This window comes from Panulirus ornatus, chromosome 17 (genome assembly GCF_036320965.1).
Source record: "Panulirus ornatus isolate Po-2019 chromosome 17, ASM3632096v1, whole genome shotgun sequence".
NCBI lineage: Eukaryota > Metazoa > Arthropoda > Malacostraca > Decapoda > Palinuridae > Panulirus > Panulirus ornatus.
In genome coordinates, this window is record NC_092240.1 from 19,380,412 (window position 1) to 19,398,620 (window position 18,209).

Here is an 18,209-nt window from a genome sequence, read left to right on the forward strand (position 1 = left end):
CCACACACGCACAGAGACATATGCATATATACACATGTACATAATTCATACGGTCTGCCCTTATTCATTCCCGTTGCCAACTCACCACACATGAAATAACAACCCCCTCCCCCCGCATGTGCGCGAGGTAGCGCTAGGAAAAGACAACAAAGGCCGCATTCGTTCACCCTCAGTCTCTAGCTGTCATGTATAATGCACCAAAACCACAGCTCCCTTTCCACATCCAGGCCCCACACAACTTTCCATGGTTTACCCCAGACGCTTCACATGCCCTGGTTCAATCCATTGACAGCACGTCGACCCCGGTATACCACATCGTTCCAATTCACTCTATTCCTTGCACGCCTTTCACCCTAATGCATGTTCTGGCCCCGATCACTCAAAATCTTTTTCACTCCATCTTTCCACCTCCAATTTGATCTCCCACTTCTCCTCGTTCCCTTCACCTCTGACACATATATCCTCTTGGTCAATCTTTCCTCACTCATTCTCTCCATGTGACCAAACCATTTCAAAACACCCTCTTCTGCTCTCTCAACCACACACTTTTTATTACCACACATCTCTCTTACCCTATTATTACTTACTCGATCAAACCACCTCACACCACATATTGTCCTTAAACGTCTCATTTCCAGCACATTCACCCTCCTGCGCACAACTGTATCCATAGCCCACGCCTCGCAACCATACAACATTGTTGGAACCACTATTCCTTCAAACATAGCCATTTTTGCTTTCCGAGATAATGTTCTTGACTTCCACACATTCTTCAAGACTCCCAGAATTTTCGCCCCATCCCCAACCCTATGATTCACTTCCGCTTCCATAGTTCCATCCGCTGCTAAATCCACTCCCAGATATCTAAAACACTTCACTTCCTCCAGTTTTTCTCCATTCAAACTTACCTCCCAATTGACTTGACCCTCAACCCTACTGTACCTAATAACCTTGCTCTTATTCACATTTACTCTAAACTTTCTTCTTTCACAAACTTTACCAAACTCAGTCACCAGCTTCTGCAGTTTCTCGCATGAATCAGCCACCAGCGCTGTATCATCAGCGAACAACAACTGACTCACTTCCCAAGCTCTCTCATCAACAACAGACTGCGTACTTGCCCCTCTTTCCAAAACTTTAGCATTCCCCTCCCTAACAACCCCATCCATAAACAAATTAAACAACCATGGAGATATATATATATATATATATATATATATATATATTTTGCCTTGTCGCTATTTCCCGCGTTTGTCAGGTAGCGCAAGGAAACAGACAAAAGAAATGGCCCAACCCACCCCCATACACATGTATATACATACACGTCCACACACGCAAATATACACATCCATACATCCCAACGTACACATATATATAGACACACATACATATACATATATACACATGTACATAATTCATACTGTCAGCCTTTATTTATTCCCATCGCCACCCCGCCACACATGGAATAACATCCCCCTCCCCCCTCATGTGTGCGAGGTAGCACTAGGAAAAGACAACAAAGGCCCCATTCGTTCACACTCAGTCCCCAGCTGCCACGTAATAATGCCCTAAACCACAGCTACCCCTCCACATCCAGGCCCCACAGAACTTTCCATGGTTTACCCCAGACGCTTCACATGCCCTGATTCAATCCATTGACAGCACGTCGACCCCGGTATACCACATCGATCCAATTCACTCTATTCCTTGCCCGCCTTTCACCCTCCTGCATGTTCAGGCCCTGATCACTCAAAATCTTTTTCACTCCATCTTTCCACCTCCAATTTGGTCTCCCACTTCTCCTTGTTCCCTCCACCACCGACACATATATCCTCTTGGTCAATCTTTCCTCACTCATTCTCTCCATGTGCCCAAACCATTTTAAAACACCGTCTTCTGCTCTCTCAACCATGCTCTTTTTGTTTCCACACATCTCTCTTACCCTTACATTACTTACTCGATCAAATCACCTCACACCACATATTGTCCTCAGACATCTCATTTCCAGCACATCCACCCTCCTGTGCACAACTCTATCTATATCCCATGCCTCGCAACCATACAACATTGTTGGAACCACTATTCCTTCAAACATACCCATTTTTGCTTTCCGAGATAATGTTCTAGACTTCCACACATTCTTCAAGGCTCCCAGGATTTTCGCTCCCTCCCCCACCCTATGATCCACTTCCGCTTCCATGGTTCCATCCGCTGCCAGAGCCACTCCCAGATATCTAAAACACTTTACTTCCTCCAGTTTTTCTCCATTCAAACTTACCTTCCAATTGTCTTGACCCTCAACCCTACTGTACCTAATAACCTTGCTCTTATTAACATTTACTCTAAACTTTCTTCTTTCACACACTTTACCAAACTCAGTCACCAGCTTCTGCAGTTTCTCACATGAATCAGCCACCAGCGCTGTATCATCAGCGAACAACAACTGACTCACTTCCCAAGCTCTCTCATCCCCAACAGACTTCATACTTGCCCCTCTTTCCAAAACTCTTGTATTCACCTCCCTTTCCAGCCACCTGCTCTCTCCCCTTTTAGTTGCCTTCTACGACACGCAGGGAATACGTGGGAAGTATTCTTTCTCCCTTATCCCTAGGGATAATATATATATATATATATATATATATATATATATATATATATATATATCCTCTTACATTACTTACTCGATCAAACCACCTCACACCACACATTGTCCTCAAACATCTCATTTCCAGCACATCCACCCTCCTGTGCACAACTCTATCCATAGCCCACGCCTCACAACCATACAACATTGTTGGAACCACTATTCCTTCAAACATACCCATTTTTGCTTCCCGAGATAATGTTCTCGACTTCCACACATTCTTCAAGGCCCCCAGAATTTTCGCCCCCTCCCCCACCCTATGATCCACTTCCGCTTCCATGGTTCCATCCGCTGCCAGATCCACTCCCAGATATCTAAAACACTTCACTTCCTCCAGTTTTTCTCCATTCAAACTCACCTCCCAATTGACTTGACCCTCAATCCTACTGTACCTAATAACCTTGCTCTTATTCACATTTACTCTTAACTTTCTTCTTCCACACACTTTACCAAACTCAGTCACCAGCTTCTGCAGTTTCTCACATGAATCAGCCACCAGCGCTGTATCATCAGCGAACAACAACTGACTCACTTCCCAAGCTCTCTCATCCCCAACAGACTTCATACTTGCCCCTCTTTCCAAAACTCTTGCATTTACCTCCGTAACAACCCCATCCATATATATATATATATATATATATATATATATATATATATATATATATATATATTCCTTTTAAACTATTCGCCATTTCCCGCGTTAGCGAGGTAGCATTTAGAACAGAGGACTGGGCCTTTTTTGGAATATCCTCACCTGGCCCCCTCTGTTCCTTCCCTTGGAAAATTAAAAAAAAAAAAAAAAAAAAAAAAGAGAAACACGAGGGGATGATTTCCAGCCCCCCGCTCCCTCCCCTTTTAGTCGCCTTCTACGACACGCAGGGAATATGTGGGAAGTATTCTTAATCCCCTATCCCCAGGGATATATATATATATATATATATATATATATATATATATATATATATATATATATATATATATATATATATTTTTTTTTTTTTTTTTTTTTTTTTTTATACTTTGTCGCTGTCTCCCGCGTTTGCGAGGTAGCGCAAGGAAACAGACGAAAGAAATGGCCCAACCCACCCCCTACACATGTATATACACACGTCCACACACGCAAATATACATACCTACACAGCTTTCCATGGTTTACCCCGGACGCTTCACATGCCTTGATTCAATCCACTGACAGCACGTCAACCCCTGTATACCACATCGCTCCAATTCACTCTATTCCTTGCCCTCCTTTCACCCTCCTGCATGTTCAGGCCCCGATCACACAAAATCCTTTTCACTCCATCTTTCCACCTCCAATTTGGTCTCCCTCTTCTCCTCGTTCCCTCCACCTCCGACACATATATCCTCTTGGTCAATCTTTCCTCACTCATTCTCTCCATGTGCCCAAACCATTTCAAAACACCCTCTTCTGCTCTCTCAACCACGCTCTTTTTATTTCCACACATCTCTCTTACCCTTACGTTACTTACTCGATCAAACCACCTCACACCACACATTGTCCTCAAACATCTCATTTCCAGCACATCCATCCTCCTGCGCACAACTCTATCCATAGCCCACGCCTCGCAACCATACAACATTGTTGGAACTACTATTCCTTCAAACATACCCATTTTTGCTTTCCGGGATAATGTTCTCGACTTCCACACATTTTTCAAGGCTCCCAAAATTTTCGCCCCCTCCCCCACCCTATGATCCACTTCCGCTTCCATGGTTCCATCCGCTGACAGATCCACTCCCAGATATCTAAAACACTTCACTTCCTCCAGTTTTTCTCCATTCAAACTCACCTCCCAATTGACTTGACCCTCAACCCTACTGTACCTAATAACCTTGCTCTTATTCACATTTACTCTTAACTTTCTTCTTCCACACACTTTACCAAACTCCGTCACCAGCTTCTGCAGTTTCTCACATGAATCCGCCACCAGCGCTGTATCATCAGCGAACAACAACTGACTCACTTCCCAAGCTCTCTCATCCCCAACAGACTTCATACTTGCCCCTCTTTCCAAGACTCTTGCATTTACCTCCCTAACAACCCCATCCATAAACAAATTAAACAACCATGGACACATCACACACCCCTGCCGCAAACCAACATTCACTGAGAACCAATCACTTTCCTCTCTTCCTACACGTACACATGCCTTACATCCTCGATAAAAACTTTTCACTGCTTCTAACAACTTGCCTCCCACACCATATATTCTTAATACCTTCCACAGAGCATCTCTATCAACTCTATCATATGCCTTCTCCAGATCCATAAATGCTACATACAAATCCATTTGCTTTTCTAAGTATTTCTCACATACATTCTTCAAAGCAAACACCTGATCCACACATCCTCTACCACTTCTGAAACCACACTGCTCTTCCCCAATCTGATGCTCTGTACATGCCTTCACCCTCTCAATCAATACTCTCCCATATAATTTACCAGGAATACTCAACAAACTTATACCTCTGTAATTTGAGCACTCACTCTTATCCCCTTTGCCTTTGTACAATGGCACTATGCACGCATTCCGCCAATCCTCAGGCACCTCACCATGAGTCATACATACATTAAATAACCTTACCAACCAGTCAACAATACAGTCACCCCCTTTTTTAATAAATTCCACTGCAATGCCATCCAAACCTGCTGCCTTGCCGGCTTTCATCTTCCGCAAAGCTTTTACTACCTCTTCTCTGTTTGCCAAATCATTTTCCCTAACCCTCTCACTTTGCATACCACCTCGACCCAAACATCCTATATCTGCCACTCTGTCATCAGACACATTCAACAAACCTTCAAAATACTCATTCCATCTCCTTCTCACATCACCACTACTTGTTATCACCTCCCCATTTACGCCCTTCACTGAAGTTCCCATTTGCTCCCTTGTCTTACGCACCCTATTTACCTCCTTCCAGAACATCTTTTTATTCTCCCTAAAATTTACTGATAGTCTCTCACCCCAACTCTCATTTGCCCTTTTTTTCACCTCTTGCACCTTTCTCTTGACCTCCTGTCTCTTTCTTTTATACTTCTCCCACTCAATTGCATTTTTTCCCTGCAAAAATCGTCCAAATGCCTCTCTCTTCTCTTTCACTAATACTCTTACTTCTTCATCCCACCACTCACTACCCTTTCTAAACAGCCCACCTCCCACTCTTCTCATGCCACAAGCATCTTTTGCGCAATCCATCACTGATTCCCTAAATACATCCCATTCCTCCCCCACTCCCCTTACTTCCATTGTTCTCACCTTTTTCCATTCTGTACACAGTCTCTCCTGATACTTCTTCACACAGGTCTCCTTCCCAAGCTCACTTACTCTCACCACCTTCTTCACCCCAACATTCACTCTTCTTTTCTGAAAACCCATACTAATCTTCACCTTAGCCTCCACAAGATAATGATCAGACATCCCTCCAGTTGCACCTCTCAGTACATTGACATCCAAAAGTCTCTCTTTCGCACGCCTGTCAATTAACACGTAATCCAATAACGCTCTCTGGCCATCTCTCCTACTTACATAAGTATACTTATGTATATCTCGCTTTTTAAACCAGGTATTCCCAATCATCAGTCCTTTTTCAGCACATAAATCTACAAGCTCTTCACCATTTCCATTTACAACACTGAACACCCCATGCATACCAATTATTCCCTCAACTGCCACATTACTCACCTTTGCATTCAAATCACCCATCACTATAACCCGGTCTCGTGCATCAAAACCGCTAACACACTCATTTAGCTGCTCCCAAAACACTTGCCTCTCATGATCTTTCTTCTCATGCCCAGGTGCATATGCACCAATAATCACCCACCTCTCTCCATCAACTTTCAATTTTACCCATATTAATCGAGAATTTACTTTCTTACATTCTATCACATACTCCCACAACTCCTGTTTCAGGAGTATTGCTACTCCTTCCCTTGCTCTTGTCCTCTCACTAACCCCTGACTTCACTCCCCAGACATTTCCAAACCACTCTTCCCCTTTACCCTTGAGCTTCGTTTCACTCAGAGCCAAAACATCCAGGTTCCTTTCCTCAAACATACTACCTATCTCTCCTTTTTTCACATCTTGGTTACATCCACACACATTTAGGCATCCCACTCTGAGCCTTCGAGGAGGATGAGCACTCCCCGCGTGACTCCTTCTTCTGTTTCCCATTTTAGAAAGTTAATACAAGGAGGGGAGGATTTGTATATATATATGTATATATATATTGTATATATATATGTATATATATATTGGTTTCAGTGCATTATTACATGACAGCTAGAGACTGAGTGTGAACGAATGTGGCCTTTGTTGTCTTTTCCTAGTGCTACCTTGCGCACATGCGGGGGGAGGGGGTTGTTATTTCATGTAAGGTGGGGTGGCGTTGGGAATGAATAAAGGCAGACTATGAATTATGTACATGTCTAAATATGTATGTGTCTGTGTGTGTCTATATATATGTATATGTTGCAATGTATAGGTATGTATATTTGCATGTGTGGATGTGTATGTATATACATGTGTATGTGGTTGGGTTGGGCCATTCTTTCGTCTGTTTCCTTGCGCTGCCTTGCTAACATGGGAGACAGCGACAAAGTAAAATAGATAAAATAAAATAAATATATATTGGTGTACATGGGGTGTTCAGTGTTTTAAATGGTAATAGTGAAGAGCTTGTAGAATTATGTGCTGAAAATGGACTGGTGATTGGGAATATCTGGTTTAAAAAGAGAGATCCTCTTGGTCAATCTTTCCTCACTCATTCTCTCCATGTGCCCAAACCATTTCAAAACACCCTCTTCTGCTCTCTCAACCATGCTCTTTTTATTTCCACACATCTCTCTTACCCTTACGTTACTTACTCGATCAAACCACCTCACACCACACATTGTCCTCAAACATCTCATTTCCAGCACATCCATCCTCCTGCGCACAACTCTATCCATAGCCCACGCCTCGCAACCATACAACATTGTTGGAACCACTATTCCTTCAAACATACCCATTTTTGCTTCCCGAGATAATGTTCTCGACTTCCACACATTCTTCAAGGCTCCCAGAATTTTCGCCCCCTCCCCCATCCTATGATCCACTTCCGCTTCCATGGTTCCATCCGCTGCCAGATCCACTCCCAGATATCTAAAACACTTTACTTCCTCCAGTTTTTCTCCATTCAAACTTACCTCCAAATTGACTTGACCCTCAACCCTACTGTACCTAATAACCTTGCTCTTATTCACATTTACTCTTAACTTTCTTCTTTCACACACTTTACCAAACTCAGTCATCAGCTTCTGCAGTTTCTCACATGAATCAGCCACCAGCGCTGTATCATCAGCAAACAACAACTGACTCACTTCCCAAGCTCTCTCATCCCCAACAGACTTCATACTTGCCCCTCTTTCCAAAACTCTTGCATTCACCTCCCTAACAACCCCATCCATAAACAAATTAAACAACCATGGAGACATCATGGAGGGAACGAGGAGAGGTGGGAGACCAAATTGGAGGTGGAAAGATGGAGTGAAAAAGATTTTGTGTGATCGGGGCCTGAACATGCAGGAGGGTGAAAGGAGGGCAAGGAATAGAGTGAATTGGATCGATGTGGTATACCGGGGTTGACGTGCTGTCAGTGGATTGAATCAGGGCATGTGAAGCGTCTGGGGTAAACCATGGAAAGCTGTGTAGGTATGTATATTTGTGTGTGTGGACGTATGTATATACATGTGTATGGGGGTGGGTTGGGCCATTTCTTTCGTCTGTTTCCTTGCGCTACCTCGCAAACGTGGGAGACAGCGGCAAAAAAAAAAAAAAAAAAAAAAAAGAAAGAGATATACATAAGTATACATATGTAAGTAGGAGAGATGGCCAGAGAGTGTTATTGGATTGCGTGTTAATTGATAGGCATGCAAAAGAGAGACTTTTGGACGTTAATGTGCTGAGAGGTGCAACTGGAGGGATGTCAGATCATTATCTTGTGGAGGCGAAGGTGAAGATTTGTAGAGGTTTTTGGAAAAGAAGAGAATGTTGGGGTGAAGAGAGTGGTGAGAGTAACTGAGCTTGGGAAGGAGACTTGTGTGAGGGAGTACCAGGAGAGACTGAGTACAGAATGGAAAAAGGTGAGAACAAAGAATGCAAGGGGAGTGGGGGAGGAATGGGATGTATTTTGGAAGCAGTGATGGCTTGTGCAAAAGATGCTTGTGGCATGAGAGGCGTGGGAGGTGGGCAGATTAGAAAAGATAGTGAGTGGTGGGATGAAGAAGTAAGATTATTAGTGAAAGAGAAGAGAGGCATTTGGATGATTTTTGTAGGGAAATAATGCAAATGACTGGGAGATGTATAAAAGAAAGAGGTAGGAGGTCAAGAGAAAGGTGCAAGAGGCAAAAAAGAGGGTAAATGAGAGTTGGGGTGAGAGAGTATCATTAAATCTTAGTGAGAATAAAAAGATGTTTTGGAAGGAGGTAAATAAAGTGCGTAAGACAAGGGAACAAATAGGAACATCAGTGAAGGGTGCAAATGGGGAGATAAATGTGAATACGAGCAAGGTTATTAGGTACAGTAGGGTTGAGGGACAAGTCAGTTGGGAGGTAAGTTTGAATGGAGAAAAACTGGAGGAAGTGAAGTGTTTTAGATATCTGGGAGTGGATTTGGCAGCGGATGGAAACATGGAAGCGGAAGTAAATCATAGGGTGGGGGAGGGGGCAAAAGTTCTGGGAGTGTTGAAAAATGTGTGGAAGCAAAAATGGGTTTGAAGGAATAGTGGTTCCAACAATGTTATATGGTTGTGAGGTATGGGCTATAGATAGAGTTGTGCGCAGGAGGGTGGATGTGCTGGAAATGAGAAGTTTGAGGACAATATGTGGTGGGAGGTGGTTTGATCGAGTAAGTAATAATAGGGTAGGAGAGATGTGTGGTAATAAAAAGAGTGTGGTTGAAAGAGCAGAAGAGGGTGTTTTGAAATGGTTTGGTCACATGGAGAGATATATGTGTCAAAGGTGGGGGGAACCAGGAGAAGTGGGAGACCAAAATGGAGGTGGAAAGATGGAGTGAAAAAGATTTTGAGTGATCGGGGCCTGAACATGCAGGAGGGTGAAAGCCATGTAAGGAATAGAGTGAATTGGAATGATGTGGTATACCGGGGTCGACATGCTGTCAATGGATTGAACCAGGGCATGTGAAGCATCGTGGGTAAACCATGGAAAGTTCTGTGGAGCCTGGATGTGAAAAGGGAGTTGTGGTTTCGGTGCATTATTTACATGACACCTAGAGACTAAGTGTGAACGAATGTGGCCTTTGTTGTCTTTTCCTAGCGCTACCTCGCGCACATGAGGGGGGAGGGGGTTGTTATTTCATGTGTGGTGGGGTGGCGATGGGAATGAATAAAGGCAGACAGTATGAATTATGTACATGTGTATATATGTATATGTCTGTGTGTGTATATATATATGTATACGTTGAGATGTATAGGTATGTATATTTGCTTGTGTGGACGTGTATGTATATACATGTGTATGTGGGTGGGTTGGGCCATTCTTTCATCTGTTTCCTTGCGCTACCTCACTAACGTGGGGGACAGCAACAAAGCAAAATAAATAAATAAATAAATATAAATTATATACTTTATTATTATTCTACTTGATTGCTGTTTCCCATGTTAGTGAGGTAGGAAAAAGACGAAGAAAGATCCATCTACTCATATACACACATATATACATACTTGCTCGCCTTCATCCATGCCCATGTATCATTTATAGGAATGGAAGGTATTTAGGGAAGCAGTGCTCATATGTGCGAAAGAAGGGTGCTGCATGTGTGAAATGAGAAATGGGATGAAGTAAAGTTGCTCAACTCCAAGGGAGTCTACATTTCCATATTATTGTAAGTAGTACAGCCTTAAGAAAGGTCCTGGAGTAATTTCAATAACTATAAAGGTGTAATTGGTCTCTGCGTAGAAGTTGCCTCACTGTAAGTGAAAAGTCAATATTGGCAAGGGTGTATCACCTTCAGTGGATGGGAAGGTGCACAGTCTTGCCAAAGACCTTTTTGCAACAAAAATTTTCATAATTTTTTTTACTTTTTTGTGGAGTGCAGCCTTAAAGTGCTAGAGCTAAAAAAAGGGGTCCTCGGGTTGTGTGATATAATATCTGTATGTAAAGAACTTTCAATATAATCCATTAAAAAGAAGGCTCTCGATCAAGAATATTTTTATTCTTACTCGTTTGAAAGATTACCATACACCAGCTAGTCAGATATATTGCTGATCTTTTCTTCTCAGGTAATTGTTTATAAAAAAAACTGTGAAAAAACTAATTAAATTCTCTTACTATAAATTCCACACTCTCACAAAGATAACAATATACAGTATAAACACACATGAACACACTAGTATGTACATAACTGGTTTCAATTATTCATATAATGATCTAACTTTGGACATGTATGTTCAGAAGATTATAAGCATAGTTAAGCATGGTTTTACCATTAATTCCGTTATAGATTGTTAGTTAAAGAATTCTGAACTTACGGGTTGTGTCACCTCTTCAGCACTGGTATCACAAAGTAACTGATGCAACACTGGCTTTGCAACAGCAAATGATTCATCAAAATAATTTGTAATTCTTATGATACATACTGAATCTTAACATCACCTAGATGATCTAAGGGCCAAGATAATAGCAAGAGAAAAAAAGATGACAGGATTAACAATTTCATATGTATGAAAGTGGCAGGTCTTAATCCCTGTTAAGGAGAAAAAAAATCAAGTAGCAGCCCTTGTGTATGTGTGGTTAGTTCTGGAGATGGGTGGAAGTATGTGGCGAGGACTACTTGGTGTACCAGCTGATACTGTCACAGATGCCTGGGTGACTCTTCTACCTACTGCTGATCCAGGTGGTGTGCGAGCTATGCGAGGACGGGAGCTGAAGGCCACCTTGTACTCTGAAACTCTAAAAATTGAATAAAAGTATAAAAATGGCACAATTTTTTCATTTGTATCATGGAACACAAGGAAATTAAGTGGTTTGTATACTCCAAACACTGTGAATAAGATTCATATGCTATACCAATAACACCTGAAACTACTGCTAATGAAATTCTTTTTTAGAGGTGGCTTAAAAGGGCACCTTTGATAGAATTTCTTCATAGAGCTAATAGGAAAAGGACTTCATTTAAACAGGGGGATTATATCTGAAAACACCACTCCTAAAAAGATATGCAGAATAACAAACTATATAATAACATACTACAGGCAGTATGTTTGAGGAAAGGAACCTAGATGTTTTGGCTTTGAGTGAAACGAAGCTTAAGGGTAAAGGGGAAGAGTGGTTTGGGAATGTCTTGGGAGTAAAGTCAGGGATTAGTGAGAGGACAAGAGCAAAGGAAGGAGTAGCACTACTGAAGCAGGAGTTGTGGAAGTATGTGAGAGTGTAAGAAAGTAAACTCTAGATTGATATGGGTAAAACTGAAAGTGGATGGAGAGAGATGGGTGATTATTGGTGCCTTTACACCTGGTTATAAGAAGAAAGATCATGAGAGGCAAGTGTTTTGGGAGAAGCTGAGTGAGTGTGTTAGCAGCTTTGATTCAAGAGACCAGGTTATAGTGATGGGTGATTTGCATGCAAAGGTGAGTAATGTGGCAGTTGAGGGTATAATTGTTGTACATGGGGTGTTCAGTGTTGTAAATGTAAATGGTGAAGAGCTTAGAGATTTGTGTGCTGAAAAAGGACTGGTGATAGGAATACTTGGTTTAAAACGAGATATACATAAGTATGCATGTGTAAGTAGGAGAGATTGCTAGAGAGCGTTATTGGATTACGTGTTAATTGATAGGCGCATGAGAGACTTTTGGATGTTAATGAGCTGAGAGGGGCAACTGGAGGGATGTCTGATCATTATCTTGTGGAGGCAACGGTGAAGATTTGTATTGGTTTTCAGAAATGACGAGAGAAAGTTGGGGTGAAGAAAGTGGTAAGAGTAAGTGAGCTTGGAAAGAAGACTTGTGTGAGGAGGTAACAGGAGAGAATGAGTGGAAGGTGAGAACAAATGGCGTAAGGGGAGTGGGGGAGGAATGGGATGTATTTAGGGAAGCAGAGATGGTTTGCACTAAAGATGCTTATGGCATGAGAAAGGTGGGAGGTGGGCAGATTAGAAAGGGTAAAGAGTGGTGGGATGAAGTAAAATTGTTAGAGAAAGAGAAGAGAAAGTTGTTTGGATGATTTTTGCAGGGTAGTTGTGCAAATGACTGGGAGATGTATAAAAGGGAGGCAGGAAGTCAAGAGAAAGGTGCAAGAGGTGAAAAAGAGGGCAAATGAGAGTTTGGGTGAGAGTATCATTGAATTTTAAGGAGAATAAAAAGATTTTTTTTTTTTTTTTTTTTTTTCCAAAGAAAGGAACAGAGAAGGTGGCTGGATGAGGATGTTTCCTCAGAGGCCCAGTCCTCTGTTCTTAACGCTACCTCGCTGACGTGGGAAATGGCGAATAGTATGAAAGAAAAGAAAAGGAAAAAGATGTTTTGGAAGGAGGTAAATAAAGTGCGTAAGACGAGAACAAATGGGAACATCGGTGAAGGGGGTAAATGGGGAGGTAATAACAAGTAGTGGTGAGGTGAGGAGATGGAGTGAGTATTTTGAAGGTTTGTTGAATGTGTTTGATGACAGAGTGGCAGATATAGGGTGTTTTGGTCAAGGTGGTGTGCGAAGTGGCAGGGAAAATGGTTTGGTAAACAGAGAAGAGGTAGTGAAAGCTTTGTGGAAGATGAAAGCCGGCAAGGCGGCAGGTTTAGATGGTACTGCAGTGGAATTTATTAAAAAAGGGGGTAACTGTGTTGTTGATTGGTTGGTGAGGATATTCAATGTATGTATGGCTCATGGTCAAGTGCCTGAGGATTAGTGGAATGCATGAATAATGCCACTGTACAAAGGCAAAAGGGATAAAGGTGAGAGTTCAGATTACAGAGGTATAAGTTTGCTGAGTATTCCTGGGAAATTATATGGGAAGGCAATGACTGAGAGAGTAAAGGCATGTACAGAACACTGTGGTTTCAGAAGTGGTAGAGGATGTGTGGATCAGGTGTTTGCTTTGAAGAATGTATGTGAGAAATACTCAGAAAAACAGATGGATTTGTATGGAGCATTTATGGATCTAGAGAAGGCATATGATTGAGTTGATAGAGATACTTTGGGGAAGGTATTACAAGTATATGGTGTGGGAGGTAAGTAGTTAGAAAAAATTTTTCCCCCCAAAAAAAAAATTTTTAAAAAAAAAAAAAAAAAAAATTTTTTAAAAATTTTTAAAAAAAATTTTTTTTTTATTTCCAAAAAAATTTTTTTTTTTTTAAAAAAAAATTTTTTTAAAAAATTTTTAAAAAAAAAATTTTTTTTCCCCCCCCTTTCCCCAAAAAAAATTTTTTAAAAAACCCCCCCCCCCCCCCCCCCCCCCCCCCCCCACCCCCCCCCCCCCCCCCCCCCCCCCCCCCCCCCCCCCCCCCCCCCCCCCCCCCCAACCCCCCCCCCCCCCCCCCATATATATTATATATATATTATATATTTATATAAAATATATATATATAAAATTTATTATATATTTTTTTTTTTTTTTTTTTTTTTTTCTTTGTGCTGTCCCCCGCGTTTGGGGGGGGAGGTAGGGGAAAAGGAAACAGACGAAAGAAAGGGCCCCAACCCCCCCCCATACACATGTATTTAAACCAAGGCCAAAACGCAAATATACATACCTACACGTTTTCCCTTTGGTTTCCCCCAACGCTTACAGCCTTGATTAACCCAGGGACAACGTAAACCCCGGATACCACATCCCCCAAAATTTCCCTCTTTTCCTTGCCCTCCTTTCACCCTCCTGCATGTTCGGGCCCCCGATCCCCCCAAAATTTTTTTCACTATCTTTCCCCCTCCAATTTGGTCTCCCCTTCCCCTGGGTTCCCTCCCCCCCGAAAATATACCCTCTTGGTAAATTCTTTCCTCACTCATTCTCCCCATGTCCCCAAAACCATTTCAAAACACCCTCTTTGTTCTCAACCACGCTCTTTTTATTTCCACCCTCTCTTTCCCCTTAGTTACTTACTCGTTTCAAACCACCTCACACCAAAATTTTGCCCTCAAACATCTCTTTTCCCAAAGCACATCCATCCTCCTGGGCCAACTTTCCTTTCCCCAACCCCTCGAAACCCATACAACATTGTTGGAACACATTCCTTAAAAACCCCCTTTTTCCCAAAAGGTTTCCAAAAAGGAAATTTTCGCCCCCCCCCCCCCTATAAACCCATTTCCCGGGCTTCCAGGGTTTCCCATCCGCTGCAGTCCCCCCCAGATTCAAAAACATTTACTTCCTCCAGTTTTTCCCATTAAAAATTTCCCCTCCCAATTGACTTGCCCTAAACCCCTTTGCCCCAAATTTAACCTTGCTCTTATTCACATTTACTTTTAAACTTTTTTTTCCCAAACACTTTACCAAATAGTCCCCGTTCTGCGTTTCTACATGAACCCGCCCCAGCGTGTATCATCAGGGGAACAAAACTGACCCCCTTTCCCAAGTCTCTCATCCCCAAAGATTCTTTACTTCCCCCTTTTTCCCAAACTCTTGCATTTACCTCCCTAAAAACCCCATCCATAAACAAAAAAAACCCAAACCATGGAACTTTCAAACCCCCCTGCCGAAAACCCAACATTCCCTGAAAACCCAAATCATTTTCCTCTCTTCCCTTTCACGTACACATGCCTTACATCCTCGAAAAAAACTTTTCACTGCTTCTAAAAAACTTGCCCCCCCACACCATAATTTTAATCCCTTCCCAAGAGCATCTCTATAACTCTATATATCCCTTCCCCGGGATCCATAAAGGCAAACATAAAAAATTCCATTTGCTTTTTAAGAATTTCTCACATAAAATTCTTAAAAGCAAACACCTGATCCACACATCCTCTACCACTTCTGAAAACCACACTGCTCCCTTCCCCAAATTTTGCTCTGTACATGCCTTCACCCCCTTTAAACAAAAACCCTCCCCTATTAAATTTTCCAGGAATACTCAACAAACTTATACCTCTGTTTAAATTTGGGGCACTCACTTTATCCCCCTTTTCCTTTGTCAATGGCAATATGCACGCATTCCGCCCAAACCCCAGGCACCTCACCAAGGTCATACATACATTAAAAAAACCTTTTTCCAACCCGTCAAAATTTTGTCACCCCTTTTTTTTTTAAATTCCACTGCAATGCCCTCCAAACCTGCTGCCTTGCCGGTTTCATCTTCCGCAAAGCTTTTACTTTCCTCTTCTTGTTTCCCAAAACATTTTCCCCAACCCCCTCACTTTGCAACCCCCTCGACCCCAAAAAAACCCCATATCTGCCCCTTTTATCATCAAAAACATTCAACCAAAATTCAAAATACTCCCCTTTCCTCTCCTTCTCACATCCCCCTTTTATCCCCTCCCCATTTCGCCCCTTATGAAGTTCCCATTTGCTCCCCCGTTTACGCACCCTTTTTTTACCTCCTTCCCGAAAAATTTTTTTTTCCCTAAAATTTTTTGGGTATCTCTCACCCCCAAATCTATTTTCCCCCTTTTTTTACCTCTTGCACCTTTTCTTGACCCCTGTCTCTTTCTTTTATACATTCCCCCTTTAATTGCATTTTTTTTCCCCGCAAAAATCGTCCAAAAGCCTCTTTTTCTTTTATAATAATCTTTCTTCTTCATCCCCCCACTCCACCCTTTCTAAACAACCCCCTCCCACTCTTTCATGCCACAAGCATCTTTTGCGCAATCCATCACTGATTCCCCAAATACATCCCATTCCTCCCCCACTCCCCCTTTCTTCCATTGTTTCACCCTTTTTTCCCTTCTGTACCAGTCTCTTGTAAATTCCCCACAAAAATCCCCCTTCCCAAGTCACTTACTCTCACCACCCTTTTTCACCCCAAAAATTCACTCTTCTTTTTGAAAAACCCCTAAAATTTTACCTTAGGGCCCCCACAAGAAAAATGATCAGACATCCCTCCATTGCACCTTCAGACATTTAAAATCCAAAAGTCTCTCTTTTTGGGGGCACCTGTCAAATTTAAAAGTAATCCCAAAAACGCTCTCCCGGCCATCTCTCCTTTCTTACATAAGTATATTATGTATAAACTCGCTTTTTAAACCCGGTTTTCCCCAAACACAGTCCTTTTTCAACAAATAAATCTACAAGTTTTACCCTTTCCAATTTCAACACTGAACACCCCCTGGCTAAACCCTTTTTTACCCCAAAGGGCCCCCTTACCCCACCTTTGATTAAAAACCATCACTATAAACCCCGGGCTCGTGCATCAAAACCCCTCACACTCATTCAGTTTCTCCCAAAACATTGCCTCTCATTTTTTTCTTTTCATGCCCAGGTGCAATGCACCAATAAAACACCCACCCCTCCCCCATTTAACTTTTTTTTTTACCCCTATTAATCGAGAAAATTTTCTTTTTACATTTTTATCACATACTCCCACAACTCCCGTTTTAGGAGTATTTCTACTCCTTTCCCCCTTGGGTTTGTCCTCTCACTAACCCCGACTTACTCCCCCCCACATTTTCCCAAAACCCCTCTTTCCCCCCTTTCCCTTGAGCTTCGTTTTACTCAGAGCCAAAACATCCCGGGTTTCCCTTTCCCCCAAAATACTACCTTTTCTCTCCTTTTTTTTACATTTTGGTTAAAATTTTAAAAAATTTTTTAAAAAAAAACAGGGAACCCCAAAAATTCCCAAATTAGAGGTTTTTGGAAAAGAAGAGAATGTTTAGGGTGAAGAGAGTGGTGAGAGTAACTGAGCTTGGGAAGGAGACTTGTGTGAGGGAGTACCAGGAGAGACTGAGTACAGAATGGAAAAAGGTGAGAACAAAGAATGCAAGGGGAGTGGGGGAGGAATGGGATGTATTTTGGAAGCAGTGATGGCTTGTGCAAAAGATGCTTGTGGCATGAGAGGCGTGGGAGGTGGGCAGATTAGAAAAGATGGACGTGGTGGATGAAGAAGTAAGATTATTAGTGAAAGAGAAGAGAGGCATTTGGATGATTTTTGTAGGGAAATAATGCAAATGACTAGGGAGATGTAAAAAGAAAGAGGTAGGAGGTCAAGAGAAAGGTGCAAGAGGCAAAAAAGAGGGTAAATGAGAGTTGGGGTGAGAGAGTATCATTAAATCTTAGTGAGAATAAAAAGATGTTTTGGAAGGAGGTAAATAAAGTGCGTAAGACAAGGGAACAAATAGGAACATTTCAGTGAAGGGTGCAAATGGGGAGATAAATGTGAATACGAGCAAGGTTATTAGGTACAGTAGGGTTGGAGGGACAAGTCAGTTGGGAGGTAAGTTTGAATGGAGAAAAACTGGAGGAAGTGAAGTGTTTTTTAGAATATCTGGGAATAGGACTTTGGCAGCGGTATGGTAACCAAGTGAAGCGAAAGTAAATCATAGGGTGGGGAGAGTGGGCAACAGGTCTGGGGAGTTTGAAAAATTTGTGAACAAAAATTGGTTTGAATGGAATAGTTGTACAACAATGGTAAAAATGTT

At 42.1% G+C, this 18,209-nt stretch overlaps 1 protein-coding gene across 6 annotated transcripts in view; it reads right to left on the reverse strand.

The window, feature by feature from the left end:
- Positions 1–11,428: 11,428 nt before the first annotated feature.
- LOC139754601 (lisH domain-containing protein ARMC9-like) overlaps positions 11,429–18,209 on the reverse strand; it is a 164,696-nt gene continuing 157,915 nt past the window's right edge. For all 6 annotated transcript variants that reach the window (XM_071672025.1, XM_071672028.1, XM_071672026.1 and 3 more), the window contains one exon: positions 11,429–11,615. In XM_071672025.1, coding sequence (XP_071528126.1) covers positions 11,429–11,615 — 187 coding nt within the window. The remainder of the gene's footprint in view (positions 11,616–18,209) is intronic.